General features: G+C 45.3%; 2 protein-coding genes across 2 annotated transcripts in view; one reads left to right on the forward strand and one right to left on the reverse strand.

The window, feature by feature from the left end:
* Positions 1 to 1,425: 1,425 nt before the first annotated feature.
* Positions 1,426 to 5,438, reverse strand: Ppcs (phosphopantothenoylcysteine synthetase). Its single transcript, XM_055610735.1, has 3 exons — positions 4,581 to 5,438; positions 4,307 to 4,410; positions 1,426 to 2,200 (listed from the first exon to the last, which is right to left on the reverse strand). Exons 1-3 carry the CDS (start codon positions 5,086 to 5,088, stop codon positions 1,877 to 1,879), a joined length of 936 nt encoding a protein of 311 aa, XP_055466710.1. The 5' UTR covers positions 5,089 to 5,438; the 3' UTR covers positions 1,426 to 1,876.
* Positions 5,439 to 5,624: 186 nt separating this feature from the next.
* Positions 5,625 to 17,686, forward strand: part of Zmynd12 (zinc finger MYND-type containing 12) — a 30,493-nt gene continuing 18,431 nt past the window's right edge. The window contains exons 1-2 of the mRNA XM_055611253.1: positions 5,625 to 5,734; positions 16,519 to 16,660. Of these exons, the coding sequence (XP_055467228.1) occupies positions 5,625 to 5,734; positions 16,519 to 16,660 (252 nt within the window). The remainder of the gene's footprint in view (positions 5,735 to 16,518; positions 16,661 to 17,686) is intronic.

The raw sequence follows: 17,686 nt of genomic DNA on the forward strand, positions 1-17,686 counted from the left end.
CCTCATGAACACCTTGAAGATCACCTTGCTCTGGCAGTGAGGACCCCACTCTACAAGGTAAGTCAGCACCCCTATGCAGGAAGGCTGTGGGTGTGAAAAGGAACATCTCTGACACCACTGACCGATGTTGAAAGCTGTTGTTGTCTCGGGAGTTTTGCCAGACAGACCTAAAGTTCACCTCTATTGTGTGTTCCAAGAGACTGCTGGCCAAAGCAACAAACCATTCTAGTGCTGGGGTGTGTGTGTGTGTATGTCACACCTCCAAATTCATTGTTTCTACTATTTTGCCACTTCTGTTTATACCATGACTGAAACTGTCCGTACTGCCTTCTCAGTGGGACATCAGCCTACCCTTCCCACCTCCATGACGTTGAGTTGTACTGTAAGCTAACTGGCTTACAGCCTTTGCATTGCTCTGGATCATAGCCAAGGCCTGCACATGCTAGCCAAATGCTCAACCTGTTTCACCATCAGGGATCAAAATTTATGTAGAGCACCACTTACTTCTACTTAACCAGTAGTAGCGCTTTTCCTCAACTGCATTCAGGACTATCCTATAGCTCATTTACAGGAGATTTTTCTGCAATAGGTATACACTCAGTGAAAACTTCTCAGGGTAGTGAACTTCTCATGGACTCAGTGATCTTGGCCTGATCTGCCAAGAAAAATAGTAACTGCACCAAGTTCCTGAGAGTGAAGCGCCAGACAGGAGACCAATGTTCCATCTCCAGAATTACTGTTCATCCTTAACACTGTAGATAAGTAAACTGAGATTAAGTCTATGAAGCTGACAGAAGGCCCAGCTAACTCTCCCAACCCCAAACTCTTTACCACACTGTAACACCTCGTGCAGGGTAGAGTCAATCATTTAGCTCCTGCCAACTCAAGTGGAAGGCCAGTTATTTACCTGAAGAACAGTTCTAAAATATTTGGCAAGTGTTACTTAACTAAGGAATAACGCTAGGACAAGAGGCAAAAAGTCAATGTAGGAAGGTCTGTGATCTACAGTCTATCTTTAGGGAAGTATCTGTCTCATTCTTGTTTCAGGTAACACTTGTTTCTTTTTAAAAGATTCAGGCTTGATTCCCAGTATCTACGGGGAAGCTCACAACTTCTGGAAATCCAGTTAGTTCCAGAGGCTCTGACTCCTTCTTCCAGCCTCCAAAAGTTCCTACTGCATATGGGTGCGTAAGCATATATGCACGCAAACACTCAAACACATAAGATAAAAATAACTAAATCTTTTTGTTTTGAGACAGGGTTTCTCTGTGTAGCCTTGCTTCTCCTGGACTTGCTTTGTAAACCAAGCTGGCCTCAAACACACAGAGATCTGCCTGCCCCTGTCTCCCTGAATGCTAGGATTAAAGGGGTGAGCCACTACGGCCAGTTCACTAAATCTTAAACAAACAAACAAACAAACAAAAATCCCACCCTTTTCATGTGTCAGTTTGTGGGCACATATTTTATTGCACTTAAAATCCAGTTCCCGAATGAGACGCGTCTCTTCATCTCTTAAACCCTCATAGCTCGAACAGGGCCTGGCACACGGTAGGCACTTGATAAGTACTTGATCTTCAGAGCACGACCAGTCACGAACCCACGATCCTGCTGTCCCACAGCAGACTGTCATTCAGCTCCAGTCCCGTCCGTTCAGCAGAGGATGCAATCCCACAGTCAGCTTTGTCAAAGTGAAAAACAGTTCTTGTTCAGTTTCCAAATCAGAACCAGTTTGTCAAGCTGTTGAGGCACAGCAGTGAAATACCAACAGCTATTTGCCTGCTCACAGCTCTTACCGTTCCCTCATTGTCTTTATCCTTAGCAAGGGATTAGCTTTAGTTCTGTTCTCATCGGCGTTAAGAACCCTGCTACTTCGCCTTCAGTTTTTGTCACATATAAATGCGGTGTGTCGAGACCGAAGGTCTTGCACGATCTTCTCCTCTATCACCATGCCCTTTGCTACCTCATCCTCGGAGAGCACTAACTTGGTTTCTGAGTCTTTGGTTACGATAATCACAAAGGACTGTATTGACTCGAGGGCGTTGGCTACCACCACCTGATGCTGATAAACCTCCAAAGCATTCCGAGCTCGGTTAATTATGATGTTCGGGTCCGTCTCCAGCTTAAAGGAAACTATAAATGCTGTGGGAGCCCAATCTTTAACCAGAGGAGAGAGCATTTTTGGCACCATCTTCATTGTTATCTGCATTGGAAAGAGCAAACATTTAGTAAGTAAACACTGGTCAGTCCCAAACAGGAATCCAAGCAATCAGGGGCTGATTTTGTCTAAACTTAAGTGGGATTTCTCACTGTGAAACTTGTTGGAGCATACTAAATGTCTAAAAACTAGATTCTGTAGGATTCACAACGAAGCCTAAATTCAAAGTCTCACATCAACTTTGATGTTTTCTGAACCTGTACTGTTCTGCCATCCCCATTATAATTCCTCAAGCAGTGCCTTTTATTTTACTATCCTTACTATTTTCAAAGACAGGGTCCCACTATGCAGCCCTGGCTGACCTAGAACTTGATTTATGAGCCAGGCCTGCCTGCCTGCCTGCCTGTCTCCGAGTGCTGGGATTACAGGTGTAAGCTGCCACCAGCCCAGCACTTCCTTGAACTCACTTCACTATTTTTAAATCTTTAAGAATTTTAGCTGGGTTGGCCAGTGGTGGTGCACACCTTTAACTCCAGCATTTGAGGGGCAGAGGCAGGTGGATCGCTGAGTTCAAGGCCAGTCTGGTCTACAGAGTAAGTTCCAGGACAGCCAGGACTACACAGAGAAAAACAAAACAAAACAAACCAACACCCTACACCCCCTACCCCGAGAATTATTTTATACATTGTATTTTGGTCATATTCATCTCCCTCAAAAAAAAAAAAAAAAAAAAAAAAAAGAAAAGAAAAGAAAATCTGAAGATAAATGTAATCTGCTCATCCAAATGTTACTTTGGCAGAAGTCCAATAATACTGGGTTTTCAACCTTCTGTCTAAAATATGTCATAAACTGGTGAAATGGCTACCGGTCTCCATTTACAATTTTTAAAATTTGTTAATTAAAAGTATACATACAAAAATCACAAGAGAGCGTTGAAGACTTGACTGACTTGGTCTTCACTCGATCAAAGTCCCTGCCCTGTTTCCTGAAAACTTACACACCCACAGGGCAATAAATACTGAGTCCTTCTGTATATTTTCAAGAAAAAAAAATATGGGATTAAACTGGAGATCCCAGGATTTTTAAAGAGTATGAGGTCTGTTAGCGAGACAGGAGCCTCATAGAAGCTTCCACTTACTCTCTCTTCTCGGCCTCTATCACCTGTGTGCAGTAGGGATTCCCTTACAGAGTAAAAGCAGTGCTGGTAACTCCTAGTGTATTTCTCTTCATCTCCAGGTACCACAATAGTACTTGGCACACACTATATGTGTGTGAGCAAAGTATCCCAAAGGTGGCCCTCGGAGAGTTTCATCTATAAACTCTACTGATATCAGCCAATGAATGTCTGAATTCCCTCAGGTTCCAAGCCACCAAATCACCTTCAGTTCTCAGCCATGACCCTACCTTCCCATGCCTTTTCCTGAAACTACAACAACCCCTATTTATCCACTCTACCTCCTCTTTCAAAATGCTAGAATATGCCTTATGAACAAAACCTTTTATTTACTTGTTTTGTGATAGGGCTTCACTGTGAAGCCTTGGTTGGCCGGTGACTCACTACGTAGACCAGGCTGACCTTGGAAACAGAGCTCATCTGCTGGCTTGGGGTGCTGGTGGGGAGGCTGCAGTTATAGAATGTGCTACCACACCAAAACAAAAACTGCTATTTTTTTTTTTTTTTCACCTTTGTGCCTCTGGCCTCCACAGGATGAAGTCCAAGTGTCTTAAGGAATACAAAGTTTTTGTATACACAAAGGCAAGCTGCCTCCTCTGTTCAGTTCAGTTCAGAGAACATTACTGCAAACTCCAACTTGAAACTCCATTTGGAACAACCTTCCCCACTTTACCCTCTGCCCGTCTTCTGATGAGTCGTCTCCAGGAAACCTTGACTCCCCCATCTCACTACCCCGAGTTCTGACTGCACTCGGTACATACCTCCACTACAGCATTAATCATTCTGATTTGTGATTATGGTTGGTGTCCAGGCCCTCGCTAGATTGTGAGGTCCTCGAGGGAGGGCAGTGTCTTATTCATCTCTGTATTCCCAGTGCCTAGCTCATACAGAATGCAGAAAGGCCATCCAGATCAAGAGGAAAGTAACCCAAGATTGGTTATAGGGGGTCAGGTCTCTGGAAGAGAAGAGCCCATCACCTGCAGTGGGCCACCGGATGAGGGGATCTTGTGTTCAGGCATTTCGGAGACAGGAATATAGAAATCTGACACGGCCGCAGCCAGGTAAAACATCGCAGAAGAGCCTGTAAAACAACAATAACAACAATAATATAAAATGTCGGCGAAGGGAATGGGATTTGTCTGTCTTCAACTCGAGTTCCTTTGCTGTGGGGTAAGCAGCAAGCATGGGAGAAAGGAGGCTGGGGAGAACGGCTTTACGTCAAGAAACCTTTGGATTCTCTAGAGCACTCACCTAGCGGATTGAGAGCCAGGGCCGCAGCCTGCAGCAGATGCAGGTAGTCCGCCAAAGTGGTGAACTCTATGGCCAGGAAGGTGCCGGCAGCAGCTGCCTCTTGATAGCTCTGCAATGCTGCAGCAAAGCCGGGGAGTGCATTCTCTTCGGCCTCCAGACTCAGCTTGCCTGACTGGGCTGGGCCAGAAGGCCGCAGGGCTGACAGCCAGGCCTGGGGCGGGAAGCGGTGGGCATAGGGGAAGGCCGAGCGCGCTCGGTACAAGAACAGGACCCCATAGCCCGCAGCCAGGAAGACCTCCGCCGACGCTGCCCCGCGGCGCCCGCTGCTGAAGTTGTCCAGAAAGCGCACGGCTCGGGCTTCCAGGGGGACCTTCGTGCCTCCGGACGTGACCAGCACCACCCGCCGGCCCTGCGCGCCCAGCCTGGCCGCAAAGCGAGCCATCACCTCGGCCCAGCGCTCGGCGCCGGCGGGACGCGGCAACTCGGCCACCAGGTCCATTTCCGCCATCTGCACGCCAGAGTCCCCTGGAACCTCGGCGCCGGGGCGCGCCAGGCCGCCGGCGCCACGCCCCCTTCCGGATACCTGGGCTGCCCGCCCTGCAGACGGGGACTGCGGCCGCTCCCTGCCCCGTGTCCGCCGCTAGGTCCTGACCTCGCCGGGGCTTGAAATGCTTAGCTGCTCAAAGCCCCTCGAAATGCGTCGAGGGGAAGTATCTTCCTCGGAAAATGCGGAGAAAGCCAAACGAAACAAAACCATACCGCTCGTGGGTTTCCTAATCTGGAAAGCGAAGTGGATGTTTTTGACCTCTACGGGCCACCGTACAACCCTCCCGAAGCGTGGGTTCCACCGCAGTCAAATTCTGGCCATTTAACCTTTGGGGTTTGGAGTTTGCGCTCTCCCCTCCCCAGTTGCCTCTGTTGGCCCCGCCCCGCCCCCTTGACCTTGAAATCCGGACACCCCGGCTGGCCCGCGGCTGTCACGTGACGCCTAGGTCTCGCTGTTGCTAACCAGGCAACCGTCCTAGAGACACCGCTGGCTGCACCATGGACTTGATCTACCCGCTGGCTGTGCCCAAGGGGCGCCGGCTCTCCTGTGAGGTGTGCGATGCCCCGGCCGAGCGGGTGTGCACCGCCTGTACAGTCACTTATTACTGGTAGGCCCTAGAACGTGGTGCCTGGAGCCTCAGCTTCCCCGTCTCCTAAGTATGGCTCTGCCTGTGTGCCTGTTATACGTGGCTCTTTCTACCAGTGACCCTTCAAGGCCCGAACAGGCTTGAAGGCGCGTCTCTAAGGCCCCCTCTGATGTTTTCCAGGGCTCCTAATGTTACCGTGTTGCCCACCGTGCTAGGTGCTGAACTTAATGGGCCAGTTCTGTAGATCCGTTCCCCCAGAGCTCAAACGTTGTAACTGGGAAGACAGCCCAGTAAACAAATGATAATTTCAGGGAGAAGTGTTGGAAGTCAAAGGAAATGGGAGGAGAAATTGGGCAGACAGCTTCTCCGAGAGTAGACCATTGGTCTGAAGATAATGAGCTAAAAAGCCAGCATCCTTGCCCTGGAAACATCACAGATAGGGTTCATAACTAGGAAAGGACTTATGTCTTCGAGGACTAGAAAGAAGACTAACGGGCCGGTGCACAGCTAGAGGAGGTAGGGGAGGTCGTAATTCAGGAGGAGATCTGTTTATATGTATACACACACACACACACACACACACACACACATCCTTTTTCATAAGACAGGGTTTCATGTGGTTAAGCTGTCCCCAAACTCAGTATGTAAGCTAAGGGTTGAATTTTTGATCCTCATACCCACACCTCTCAAGGGCTGGGGTTACACATGTGTGTCACTATGCCTGGTTTGTGTGGTACAGAGATAGAGTCCAAGGCTCCGTGCATACTAGACAAACTACCAACTAAATCACACCCCCAATCCTAGACTGTGTTTGGGCCTCATAAAACTAGGTTGTTGACATTCCCAACCTGACTCAGCCAACTGACGTGTTTGTCGAAAGTTGCTGTTATTCATTGTACACGATAAATACTGTCACTGGGTTGTACTAAGCTGTGAGACGTCAGAGGATAGAAACCTGGCGACTGCGGCAGCGTCTAAAAAGTCTTTTCTGAGGAAGTAATGTCTGAGCTGAGTACTGAGAGGCCAGTAGGGCCTCACTTATGTGAAGAGACAGAGGAGAAGGGTATGTCTTCCCAGCCGCCCAGGACGGGGCAGTTGGCTGAAAGTCGTGGAAGGGGCAGCCAGTGATTGCCATATTGCAGACTGTGCTTGCCACAGGTCATGAATAAGTCACAGCCTGCATTTATGCTGCATGAATAATGTATATTGGTAAAATGGATTTCTTCCTATGAGTTGAGTCCAAAACAGTTCAAAAGTCTGTGGTCAGTCAGGAGGAGGTTAAACAAGGAAGATAGAGGTTTGGGCCAGGCAGTGATGCGGACTTGGAATTTAATCCTTAGCAAGCCATGTGGGTGGCTTTGAGTTGATGCGGTTGTGTCAGCTTCATGTTGTGACCATGAAGATGACAGGCGGCAGCAGTATGGTACAGTGGGTAGACCCTGCCTTGCCAATTCAGAGGTCAAAGGGCAGAGTGAACCTTTCTTTCTCAGACCACAGCGGGTACTCATCCCTCCATATTGCACTCTGTAGATCCTCGGTCTTGGCCAGTAAGGCAAGCACTACACTCCGTCCTCCCCTCACCCAGTAAAACAACCTGACATCTTGGTGGAATTCCTTCTGTTTGCTTCTGAATACATCCATGTTAGACTCTGAACTGTGAATATGTTCTCAGGTGATAGGACACTTATTTATTTAATTGTGTGTGTGTACACACACACACACACGTCAAAAAAAGAGCTTTCAGGGGTTTATTCTCTGCTTCAGCATATGGGTTCAAGCCCAGGTCATATGGCTTGGTGGGAAGCAATCATGGTGGCCTGGCCTGGAACAGAACATTTTTAAGAAGGATAATTTTAACCAGGCGTGGTGGCATATGCCTTTAATCTCAGCATGCAAGGAGGCAGAAGCAGATAAAGCTGTAAATTCCAGGACAGCCTAGTCTACAAAGCAAGTCCAGGACAGTCAAGGCTACACAGAGAAACCTTGTCTCAAAAAAAATAATAATAATAAAGGATAATTTTATAAAAGTACACACTGAAACATTAGTAGTAGATTAAGAGCCCTCGGTTCATAGCACAGCATATAGATAACAGTAATTTGCAATATTTTTCCTTTAATTGAATGTATGTGATACAAATTTAAACGCACCAGCAGGGAGAAAATGTCAAGTGGTACTTAATAATAAGATGCAATAGATTCTGGGTGTGGTGGTTCATGCCCGTAATCCTAGCATTTAGGCGGGAAGATCACTGTAAACTCAGGGATAGCCTGTGATAACGGTGAGTTCCAGGGGAGCCTGGGCTGCAGTGTGATCCTTTCTGAGAAGGAAAGGGCCGGAGGGACAAAGGCAGAAGGAAGGGAAAAGAAAGAAAAGGAGGATCAGTAGAACGGTAGAATGAATGCTTTGCCTAAAGACATCCAGATTCAGGTTAATAAGCCATAATAATGCTTTCGTAAAACACATCTGCCTCATGAACCACTTAATTGTGACCCTAGCTCCTTCTTTACGTCCCAGCCTGTGGCGAATGTTAGGTGAGACAGCTGAATAATGAGGGCACCCAGAAATGAATGAACAAAGTTCAGTTTTTTTAGGAAGGCAAGCTATGTCAGTTATTGTCAGTGGAACAAAAGAGCAGGACGTTGGCTATGTTTTCTTTCCAATCATTCACAGTGACTCAGCCTGTCCCCCTGCTGTGGAATATAGCTGTTTCTGAATCAGTTAAATGTTTTCAGTGATCTATTTTCAGTAACTCTCTAACCCTCCCACAACCCCTTAAAATGCTTCATATAATTTCTATGGTTGTAGTATAGTTTGTAAAGAAAATACTTGATTGTATTTCTGTCGTTTGAAGAGGGAGGAAGGAAGGAGAGAAAGTGCTTGCATGCAGCCATGCATTTCTCATGGCTGCTTCTGTGCTATATCCTGGGGCTTGAGTTGTTGCAACTGAGGTCTTAGAGCTCCCAGAACATGCAATAGTTGTTATCTGGAAGAAAAACAGAAACACATTGATAGCCTTTCCTCTAGATTATAGTTACTGTTTTGAAATGTGTATGATATATAAAAGAGTCCATAAATGTCTCATACTTAAGTAAAAGTGTGTCATTGGCAGTAGAAATGCAAAAATCCATAACTGTATATATATTTAACACAGGGGTTCAAAATACATAGAGCCAAAGCTGACAGAATTGAAGGGAGAAACAGACAATTCAGTAACAGTAGTTGGAAGCTTTAATATCCCACTTTCAGTAGTGAATAGAACAACCAGACATAAAATCCTTGAGGAAATGTAAGCCTTGAGCAGCACTATAATTAACTAGACCCAACCAAATCTGTAGAGAACCCTAATAACAGAATGTGCACCCTCTGTAGTGTGTATAAAATGTTCTTGAGGGGAGACGATATGTTAGGTTATAAAACTAATTTCAGTAAATATGGAAGGAATAAAATCCTGGAAGGTAGGTTCAGTTACGGTGCAATGAAGTCAATAATCAGTAACAGACAGCACATTTGGTGAGTTTGCAATCAGGTAAAAAAAACAGCACACTCTTTAAAATCCAAAACCACACTCTTTAAAACCTAAAAATGTGAAAGGGAGACTGAGGAACGCTTTGAGATAAGTGAAAAAGAAACTACAACATACTAATAAAAAGTATGGGATGCAGGCAAAACTATACTTATAAGGAACCGTTGAATTAGTAGTCCCTTTGAATTTACAGTTTCTAGTGCACACATCAGTAGCTTAGTATTCTATCTTAACGTATAAAGAACAAACAAAAACATATTTGTGGGACCCTGCTATTAGGGTCGAAGTCTAGCATTTCCGGATAGCCTCTGAGCTTGGTAATATATGATGGACTCCCTTTCTCAGCTGGGTTCCCTCTCTGCCTGATTTGGGGAACCCCAGACCTACTAAAGGAGTGTCACATAGCCCTCAAGGAGATTACAAGCCCAACTCTTTCCTGATAAGAAACTCATTCAGCAAGTACCTGGGGATTCCTGGAAACATCTGTCCTATGCAAATGAGGTGTTTTAGTGTCTTGGCTTTCAACCAATGATCTTTAACCACACCTGGGGTTCTTTCCACCCCCATAGGATAGTAATACTGCTTTCCCCCTCTTAGGATAGGGCTGTGTTACTGTATGTAAATCAAGTATTCCCGGCATCCCTAGCCCCAGAAAATCAGTCAGTCATCCTCAAAACAACCTCCCACTGCCCAAGGTTTATAAGTCCCTCATTTCTCACGAAGTAAATGTGCTGTGCGCCACCATCGTCTTTTCACTGTGATCATCTGAGGTTCACCATTTATTCTGGAAAGGGAGGGCTCTAATCCCTGGAATTTTGCTGCTGAACCCGCAGGGGCTTGGCTGGTCATGTCTGCCTTGGTCACCGCTGGAGCCTGCTCCACTGCTGAGAGCTTAGTGCTGACTGCCATCAAAGCTCCCTCAGGGCCTGTGTCTCACCAGACCTGCCTTCTGACCCACCAAGCTGACCAGGCCCTGGCTTTCACCCACACCCCTGCCATCAGTACAGTGGCTTAACCAAAGGGTTGTAACACTGCAGTATCATCACAGCCCTTGGAACTTAATGTTTCCACTGCCACCCTATACTGGCAATCTCATTTAAAAGAGCCAACTGTAACACCCAATGGAAAACTCATTTCACCTCCCCCGGTGAGACCAGGAGCCTTGCCTAGCGAATGGGCCTCACCCTGAGCTCTCTACCCGTTCCTGAGTGAATCAGAACCTTTGATCTCTGTTCCCGCCTGGAAGCCCACAGCACCTGGATGTCCCACCAGAGAAACACCCTTCTAGAATGGTACTCAGCCTGACAGCAGCAGCAGGGATGTGAAATGGCATATTCATCAACCTGTTCAGGTTTGGCCCCGTGTCAGATGTAGGCATGCTGGGAAGAGGGGTTCTATTAAAGATTAGAGCAGGGTGAACGAAATAGAGAACAGGAAAAAAAAATGTAGAAATGACAGATATCGGTTCCAAAAGAACACAAACAAACAAAAAAGCAAAGCTGACAGACCTTTGGGCCTGGAAAAGAAGATTCAAATTCCTAAAATCAGATATGAAGTTGGTACCATTACTGCTGACCTTGCAAAAATAAAAGAAATTGTAAGAGAACACTCTGAACACCTATATGTCAAGAAATTAGATAATGATGAAACAGACACATTTCTAAAAAGAAACAAGCCTGACATAGTAAGAAACAACATCTGGCTAGTTCTATAACAAGTGATGAAAAGCCAAAACCAGAGGACTCTAGACTGGTGTATTCTTTCAAATATTTATGAACACAGATTTAAAAAAAAAAAAAAAGGATAAATAATTCCTAGCTCATTCTATAAGACCAATATTGTCCCAGTAAAAACAAATAAAAATATTATAAGAAAACTATAGACCGGTTGGGCATAGTAGTGCACACCTTTAATCCCAGCACTTGGGAGGCGGATCTCTATAAGTTTGAGGTCTGGTCTACTTTCTGACCATAATCACCGAGAGAGTGAATGCCAGCAGATCCAGGTGCCAGAGTGGCTGTCCCATGAGCTGGAAACTTTTTATATCAAGGGCCTAGTGAGCAAGAGGAAACACACACACACACACACACACACACACACACACACACACAGACACTTGCATGCATGTGCACACAAAAATGCCCAGACCCACAGCTGTTGGTTGTAGCAGGAGAGCAAAGGATCTGGGAAGAGCCCAGGGGGAACTCCAGGAAACCATAGGAGCCACTGCCCCCTTGAAAAGTCCTAGTGAGTTAAGATAACTTCCTCTTTAAGAACCATTTGTGTGCTGATCATTAATCACCTGAAGACTAGAAATGGCTTTCATACTCCCTGACTTGGGAAGTTCCTCCAAGAAATTCATGCTCACCTGCCTGATGATGGCATGTGCCTTTGATCCTAGCACTTGGGAGGCAGAGGCAGGTGAACCTCTGTGAGTTTGAGGCCAGCCTGGTCTACAGGGCAAGTCCAAGACAGCTAAGGCTACACAAAGAAACCCTGTCTTGAAAAAAAAAAAAAAAAAAAAAAAAAAACAATAACAAAAAAGAAATTCATGCTCAGTCTTCTCTTCACTCAGCTTGGGGTACATCTTCTTTTTTTGTTGTTATTGTGTTTGTTGTTGTTTTGTTTTTTTCTTTGGGGGAGGGTGTTGAGACAGGGTTTCTCTGTGTATCCTTGGCTGTCCTGGAATTCACTCTGTAGAAAATTAATCTTTAATTTTAAAATATGTTTATTTATTTGGTTTTTAGGATAGCATCTCTGTGTAGCCCTGCATGATGGAACTGTACTCAAGTTTGACTAGCACGAGGCTTGTGCTGAGCCCAGAGTGTTTCTATCTAAGCATCTGTAGACCTAAACCTGAAAGCATCTAGCCTCTGTACAATCTTATATTTCTGCAAGCCTGGACCTTGAAGGCTTCAGCTTCCAGTCTCTATCTGCTCACCTAGGCCTAGGATGTTTTCAGCATACAAGACTCACTACTGAATAAGCTCACACTTTCTGGTTCTTTCTGGATTCTTGCTGGCTGGTTCACTGCAGCCATTCTGGCTCAAAAACTCCTCTTCAAGATGACTGATTCAATCTGGTTTCTCTTGCCTTCTCACTGAATTGCTCTCTGTGGAAAAACTGTCTCCTAACTCCACAAACTGAAGTACACTGAACTGCCTGCACCAAACTCAGCCGAACTGGACTGAACCCCACTGTACTGACTGCACGAACTCCACTGTATTCCTGCACTGTACTCTCCTGTCCACTCTCTGTGCTCTCCTAAGTGGCTTTCTTTCCTGTCTGTTCTCAGGAGAGCAGGGCCCATCCTATCTCTGACTGATTCTGTCAAATCTTTCTTTGATTTGCTACTTTGTCCCTCAATTAGATGTCATTGTTTGGGATTAAAGGTGTGTACAAAAGGTGTGTCTGTGTCCCACACAGATTATACAGCCCTAGGTCTTTGGACAGAGTAGCCATATGTCTGGATTAAAATTCCTCTACACGTGGCTGTCTTGTAGACCAGGCCAAAAGGCCTCAAACTCACAGAGATCCACCTGCCTTTGCCTCCCAATTGCTAGGATTAAAGGCATGTACCACCTTTAATAGGGTTCATTGTTTGATGTTATAAAAGGAAGCAGTTTTAATATCAGAAAAGATTTATTAGAAAGTCTCCACTCTGATCTGGGTTCTGTGCTGTACAACTTCCATTCGCTAAAATTGATGACTTTAACCCCAACATTCAGAAGCCAGAGGCAGGCACGTCTCTATGAATTCAAGGCCAACCTGGTCTATACACTGATTTCCAGGCCAGCCAAGGGTTATATAATGAGACCCTGTCTAAAAAAAAAAAATAATAATAATAAAAATAAATAAATAAATAAATAAATAATAAAAATTTCCTCAAAGAAAAAAAGGAAAAGAAAAAACCCATAGGATGGGAGAAAATCATACATCTGACAAATGTCTTATGTCCAGAATATATTCAGAACTCCTAAAAGCAGTAAAAAGATCCAGTTCTTTTTGAAAGGAACAAAGGATTTAAATAAGCTTTCCTCCCAGAGAAGATATAAAAATGACAAATTTGCACAGGAAAAGATGTTCGATAGTCATTGGGGAAATACAAGTCAAAACCATTGTGAGAAACCCTGTCAAGTCCACCAGGACAACTGCAAACATAGACATAAAGTCTCAGCAGGCAGGGTATGGAAGACTTAGATCCTCAGACCCTGGAGCCGAGGCAGGAGGATTGCCATGAGCTGAAGGCCAACCTGAACTACATAGTGAGTTCCAGGCCTGTCTGGGCTACAGAGTGAGACCTTGTCAAGCAAAGGACAAAAATGCATGTATAAAAAAGTCTGTAAACCAAATTGTCACTATCCTCTCTAAAGCGCTGAAGACTTTGGCTTTGTGGCTCAAAACACCTTCTCACGCCTACCTTCTTAACTTTAACATGATCTCAAACAGATTTTATTTTATGTTAAAAGAGTCAAGTAGTTACATTGAAGACTTATCTCCCACATCACAGTTGAAAGATCCCCGGAGGGTATCTTCCGTCTGAGAGACCCCCTCCCAAGGAACAACGAGGCCATTCGGATGCAAACAGCAAGAGGCTTTTATTTTGATACACAGGTACCCGGGGCAGCAAGGTCATTCGGATGACTTTGCGCGCCCCCTGGGTGAAAAGCTAGGGTTTTTATAGGGTTTTAGAGCAGAAGCGTGGGTATAGAAGCGAGAAGCATGGTTACAGGGGGCTGATTGGTACGTTTACATGAGACCACGGTTTGCGTCAAAGTTTGGCAGGGACACCAAGATTCCAGGAACTGGGTGGTCGAAACAGTCATGATGACCCCTTGACATGGCCCGCCATCTGTTGTTTTTCTTAGGACCCTTATCTTAACTGGAACAGTCTCACAGATATCCATGAGAGTGAGTAACACAAACTGTTTTTAGCTCAACTGGGGCAGCCTGACCGCAGATATCCCAAGTGGGTGACACAGCTGGGTTTCTTAGTAATTTTTCAGTTTTCTATCTAGCCTTCAGAGTTTTACAAAACAGTGGTGTCCCACAAAATGGCGTTAGCTATGTTTAACTTAGGGTGAGGCAGGGGTCTTTCACAGTGACTAGAGGGCATTCCATCAGTGCAGTCTGTGAATGCCACCCTCACCCCCCTCACCCCCCTCACATCCCCTACAAGTCTGGAGACAGCTCTGCGGGTACTCTTGATGATACTGACTCTAGAAAAACATGTTTATGACATCTTTCTTAGATCCAAATCATAGATAAATTCCTTTCCCTTCCCCAAGAAAAAGACTGTCAAATACATCAACTTCACTGCTCAGAGTTACCCTAGAACAATGTAAAGTTGTCTTTTTTGTTCCTAGCAGGTGAGGCATAGCATACATGCGTGACCTGGCAGTGTGCGCAGGTGTTTGTAGAAAAGATTTCTTCATGTGTCCCCTCCCAAACCCAACAGTTTTTTGTTTATTTTAAAATAATTTTTGGTTAGCATACAAAGAAAAGGGGGTTATTGTGACCTTCCACACACACGTATGCATGCCCGCCATGCACACACATGCACACAAACACACATTTTACTCTGTCCCTCTTCCATCCTCCCTCCCCTTCCCAATGGTCCTCTTCCTTACCCCAAATAGTTCATGATATACATTTCCATCACCCTCCCTTTAGACCTCCTTTCATATTTCCTGTTCCACTTTTATGCTGTGTGTGTGAATTTAAATCTGCATTACACGAATGGTATACAATATTTGTCCTCCTAAGTTTGGCTTATTTCACTTAACCTAATGATCTCCAGTTCCATCCATTTTCCTTAGAATGTCATAATTTCATTTTTCTTTACAGCTACATAAAATCCCACTATGTAGACATGCTACATTTTGTTTATGTATTTGTTAATGGATCCATCTAGACTGGATCCATTTCCTGGTTGCTGTAAATATGCAGCAATAAGCATACAAAAATTTTTGTGGTGCATGGATTTACAGTCCTTCAGGTGTGTGTCAGGGGTGATATAGCTGGGCCATATGGTAATACTATTTTTAGATTAAAATTTTAAAATAGGGGGCTGGAGAGAGGGCTCAGAGGTTAAGAGCACTGGCTGTTCTTCCAAAGGTCCTGAGTTCAATTCCCAGCAACTATATGGTGGCTCACAACCATCTATAATGAGGTCTGGCACCTTCTTCTGGCATGCAGGCAGGATATTGTATAAATGATAAATAAATAAATCTTTAAATTTTTTAAAAATATATATTATTTCACTGCATGTATAAGAATGTTTGCCTGCGTGTATGTCTGTATACCACGTGTATGCCTGGTGCTCTGAGCGGTCAGGAGAAGGGCTTGGATCCCCTGGAACTTATGAATGGTTGAGAGTCACCATGTGGGTGTTGGGAATCAAACCCAGGGTCTCTGCAGGAACAAATGCTCTTGACCATGGAACCATTTTTAAGCTTTGGCTGCACCAGCAGTTTATAAAGGTTTGTCTTTCCCTACATATTCTCAACATTTGTTTTGTTTGGTTTGGTTTGGTTTTTTGTGTTTTTTTTTGTTTGTTTGTTTGTTTTTTTTAGTCAGGGATTTACTGTGTAGCCCTGGCTGTCCTTGAACTCTCTCTGTAGACCAGGCTGATCTCAAACTCACAGAGATTCACCTGCCTCCTTGCAGGATTAAAGGTGTGCACCACCGTTGCTGTCATTGTTGTTGTTGTTGTTGTTTTTTCTTCTCTCTCTCTTTTTAAAAGGCAGGATGACAGGTTCTCACTGTGCAGCAGTGGTTGGCCTGGAATTCTCTAAGTAGACCAGGCTGGCATCAGATTCACGGAGATCTGTCTACTTCTGTCTCCTGAGTGCTGGAATTAGAGTATGCCATCATACCCAGAACATTTGTTTTCTTAATAACCATTCAACTGGAGCCTCAAGATAGTTTTAATCTGCATTTTCTTAGTGGCCAGGGATCCCAGTGCAGTTTTGTTTGTTTTGTTTTGTTTTGTTTTGTTTTGTTTTTTGAGACAAGGCATCACTTTGTAGCCCTGGCTGTCCTTGAACTCACAGAGATCCACCTGCCTCTGCCCTTGGAGTGCTGGTATTAAAGGCATGTGCCACAACTGCCTGGTCCCAGTGTGTTTTTTATCCAAGTAAAGACATGAGAGAAAATAGACTCCATCCCAGAAATGGCTGGAGAATCCTGGCGGGTTTGGGTCGGGCAGACTTCTCTGGAATTTAGAGCTAGGCTGGGAGGAGACAAGGATGGAGACAACACAGTGTGTTCTTGTTGTAGTGGCACTGTGCATCAGAAGGCTGATTGGGGCAGCATCCATGAGAAGATATGCCAGCTGCTGATCCCTCTGCGAACTGTCATGCCCTTCTACAACTCAGAGGAGGAACGGCAGCATGGCCTGCAGCAGCTGCAGAAGCGACAGGCAAGTCCTGCAGCTGGCAGTCGTGAGGGCTTCCCAGGCGCAGTTACATCCATTGGGTAATTTCCCACATTTCCACCCAATACCCGCTGTACTGGTTTGCTTGGGTGGCCATAAGATGGCATGGTACAAACAACAGACACTCATTCTCTCAGCACCGCTGGAGGCTGAAAGTACAAGTCAAGGTTTGTAGAGGTCTGTACTCCTCCCTCATTCCCTTCCCCTTCTTCTCCCCCTCCCTCCCTCCCCTCTTTTCTCCCTTCTTCTCTCCTGTGCATCTTTGGGTGTACAGGTGTGCTTGAGTGGCATGTGGATGCCAGAGGTTGAGCTGTTTACCTTGGGTTTGGCTTTGGTGTTTTCAGACAGGGTCTCTCACTGGGCTGGGTTTCATCAAGTAGGTTGCCTGGCTAAAAGCCTGGCTGCCTCCTCAGTGCTGGTGGTACGAGTGTGCACCACGAGGCCTAGCTTTTTTCCCCATGGTTTCTGGATATTGAACTCAGGTCCCCATGTTCATAAGCCATCTCCTGAGCCCCAGATTTGGTGTCTTCTAAAATCTGTCTTCCTGGCTGATGGGTGGCTTCCTTCCAGCCAAGTCTTCATCGGGTCCTCTGTGTGCTCACATCACTGGTCTTTCTTTGCCTGTCCAGTTTTCTTCTTACAAAGACACCAGTCCGGGATGGTAAGGTGGCTCAATGGGAAAGGGCACTTGCCTCCAAGGCTGGCGATCTGAGTTCGATCCCCAGAACCCACATAGTCAACGGAGATAACTAACTCCCAGTTGTTCTTTGACCTTTACACATGCATGGTGGCACATATAGACACACATACACAAAATGTAATTAAGATGCCAAACAGATTGAACTGGAGTCTATGTGACTGGACCTATTTTTAACTTAACCACCTCTTTGGATGGCATTTCACCCAAACGTCATCATGCCTGGAGGGACGAGGGTTTAGAGCTTCAGGACAGGACTTTGGGAGACATGGTTCAGTTCATAGAATCCATATGCCAAGTACTGTGATGAGACT

The sequence above is a fragment of the Psammomys obesus genome, unplaced genomic scaffold, assembly GCF_907164565.1.
Source record: "Psammomys obesus unplaced genomic scaffold, mPsaObe1.curated_primary_1811, whole genome shotgun sequence".
Lineage (NCBI taxonomy): Eukaryota > Metazoa > Chordata > Mammalia > Rodentia > Muridae > Psammomys > Psammomys obesus.

Coding starts and splice junctions, on each gene's coding strand:
- Ppcs (XM_055610735.1), bottom strand. CDS start 5,088: ATGGCGGAAATGGACCTGGTGGCCGAGTTGCCGCGTCCCGCCGGCGCC. Junction 4,411..4,580: donor CCTGGCTCTCAATCCGCTAG/GTGAGTGCTCTA, acceptor GTTGTTTTACAG/GCTCTTCTGCGATGTTTTAC. Junction 2,201..4,306: donor CATCCGGTGGCCCACTGCAG/GTGATGGGCTCT, acceptor TTTCCAATGCAG/ATAACAATGAAGATGGTGCC.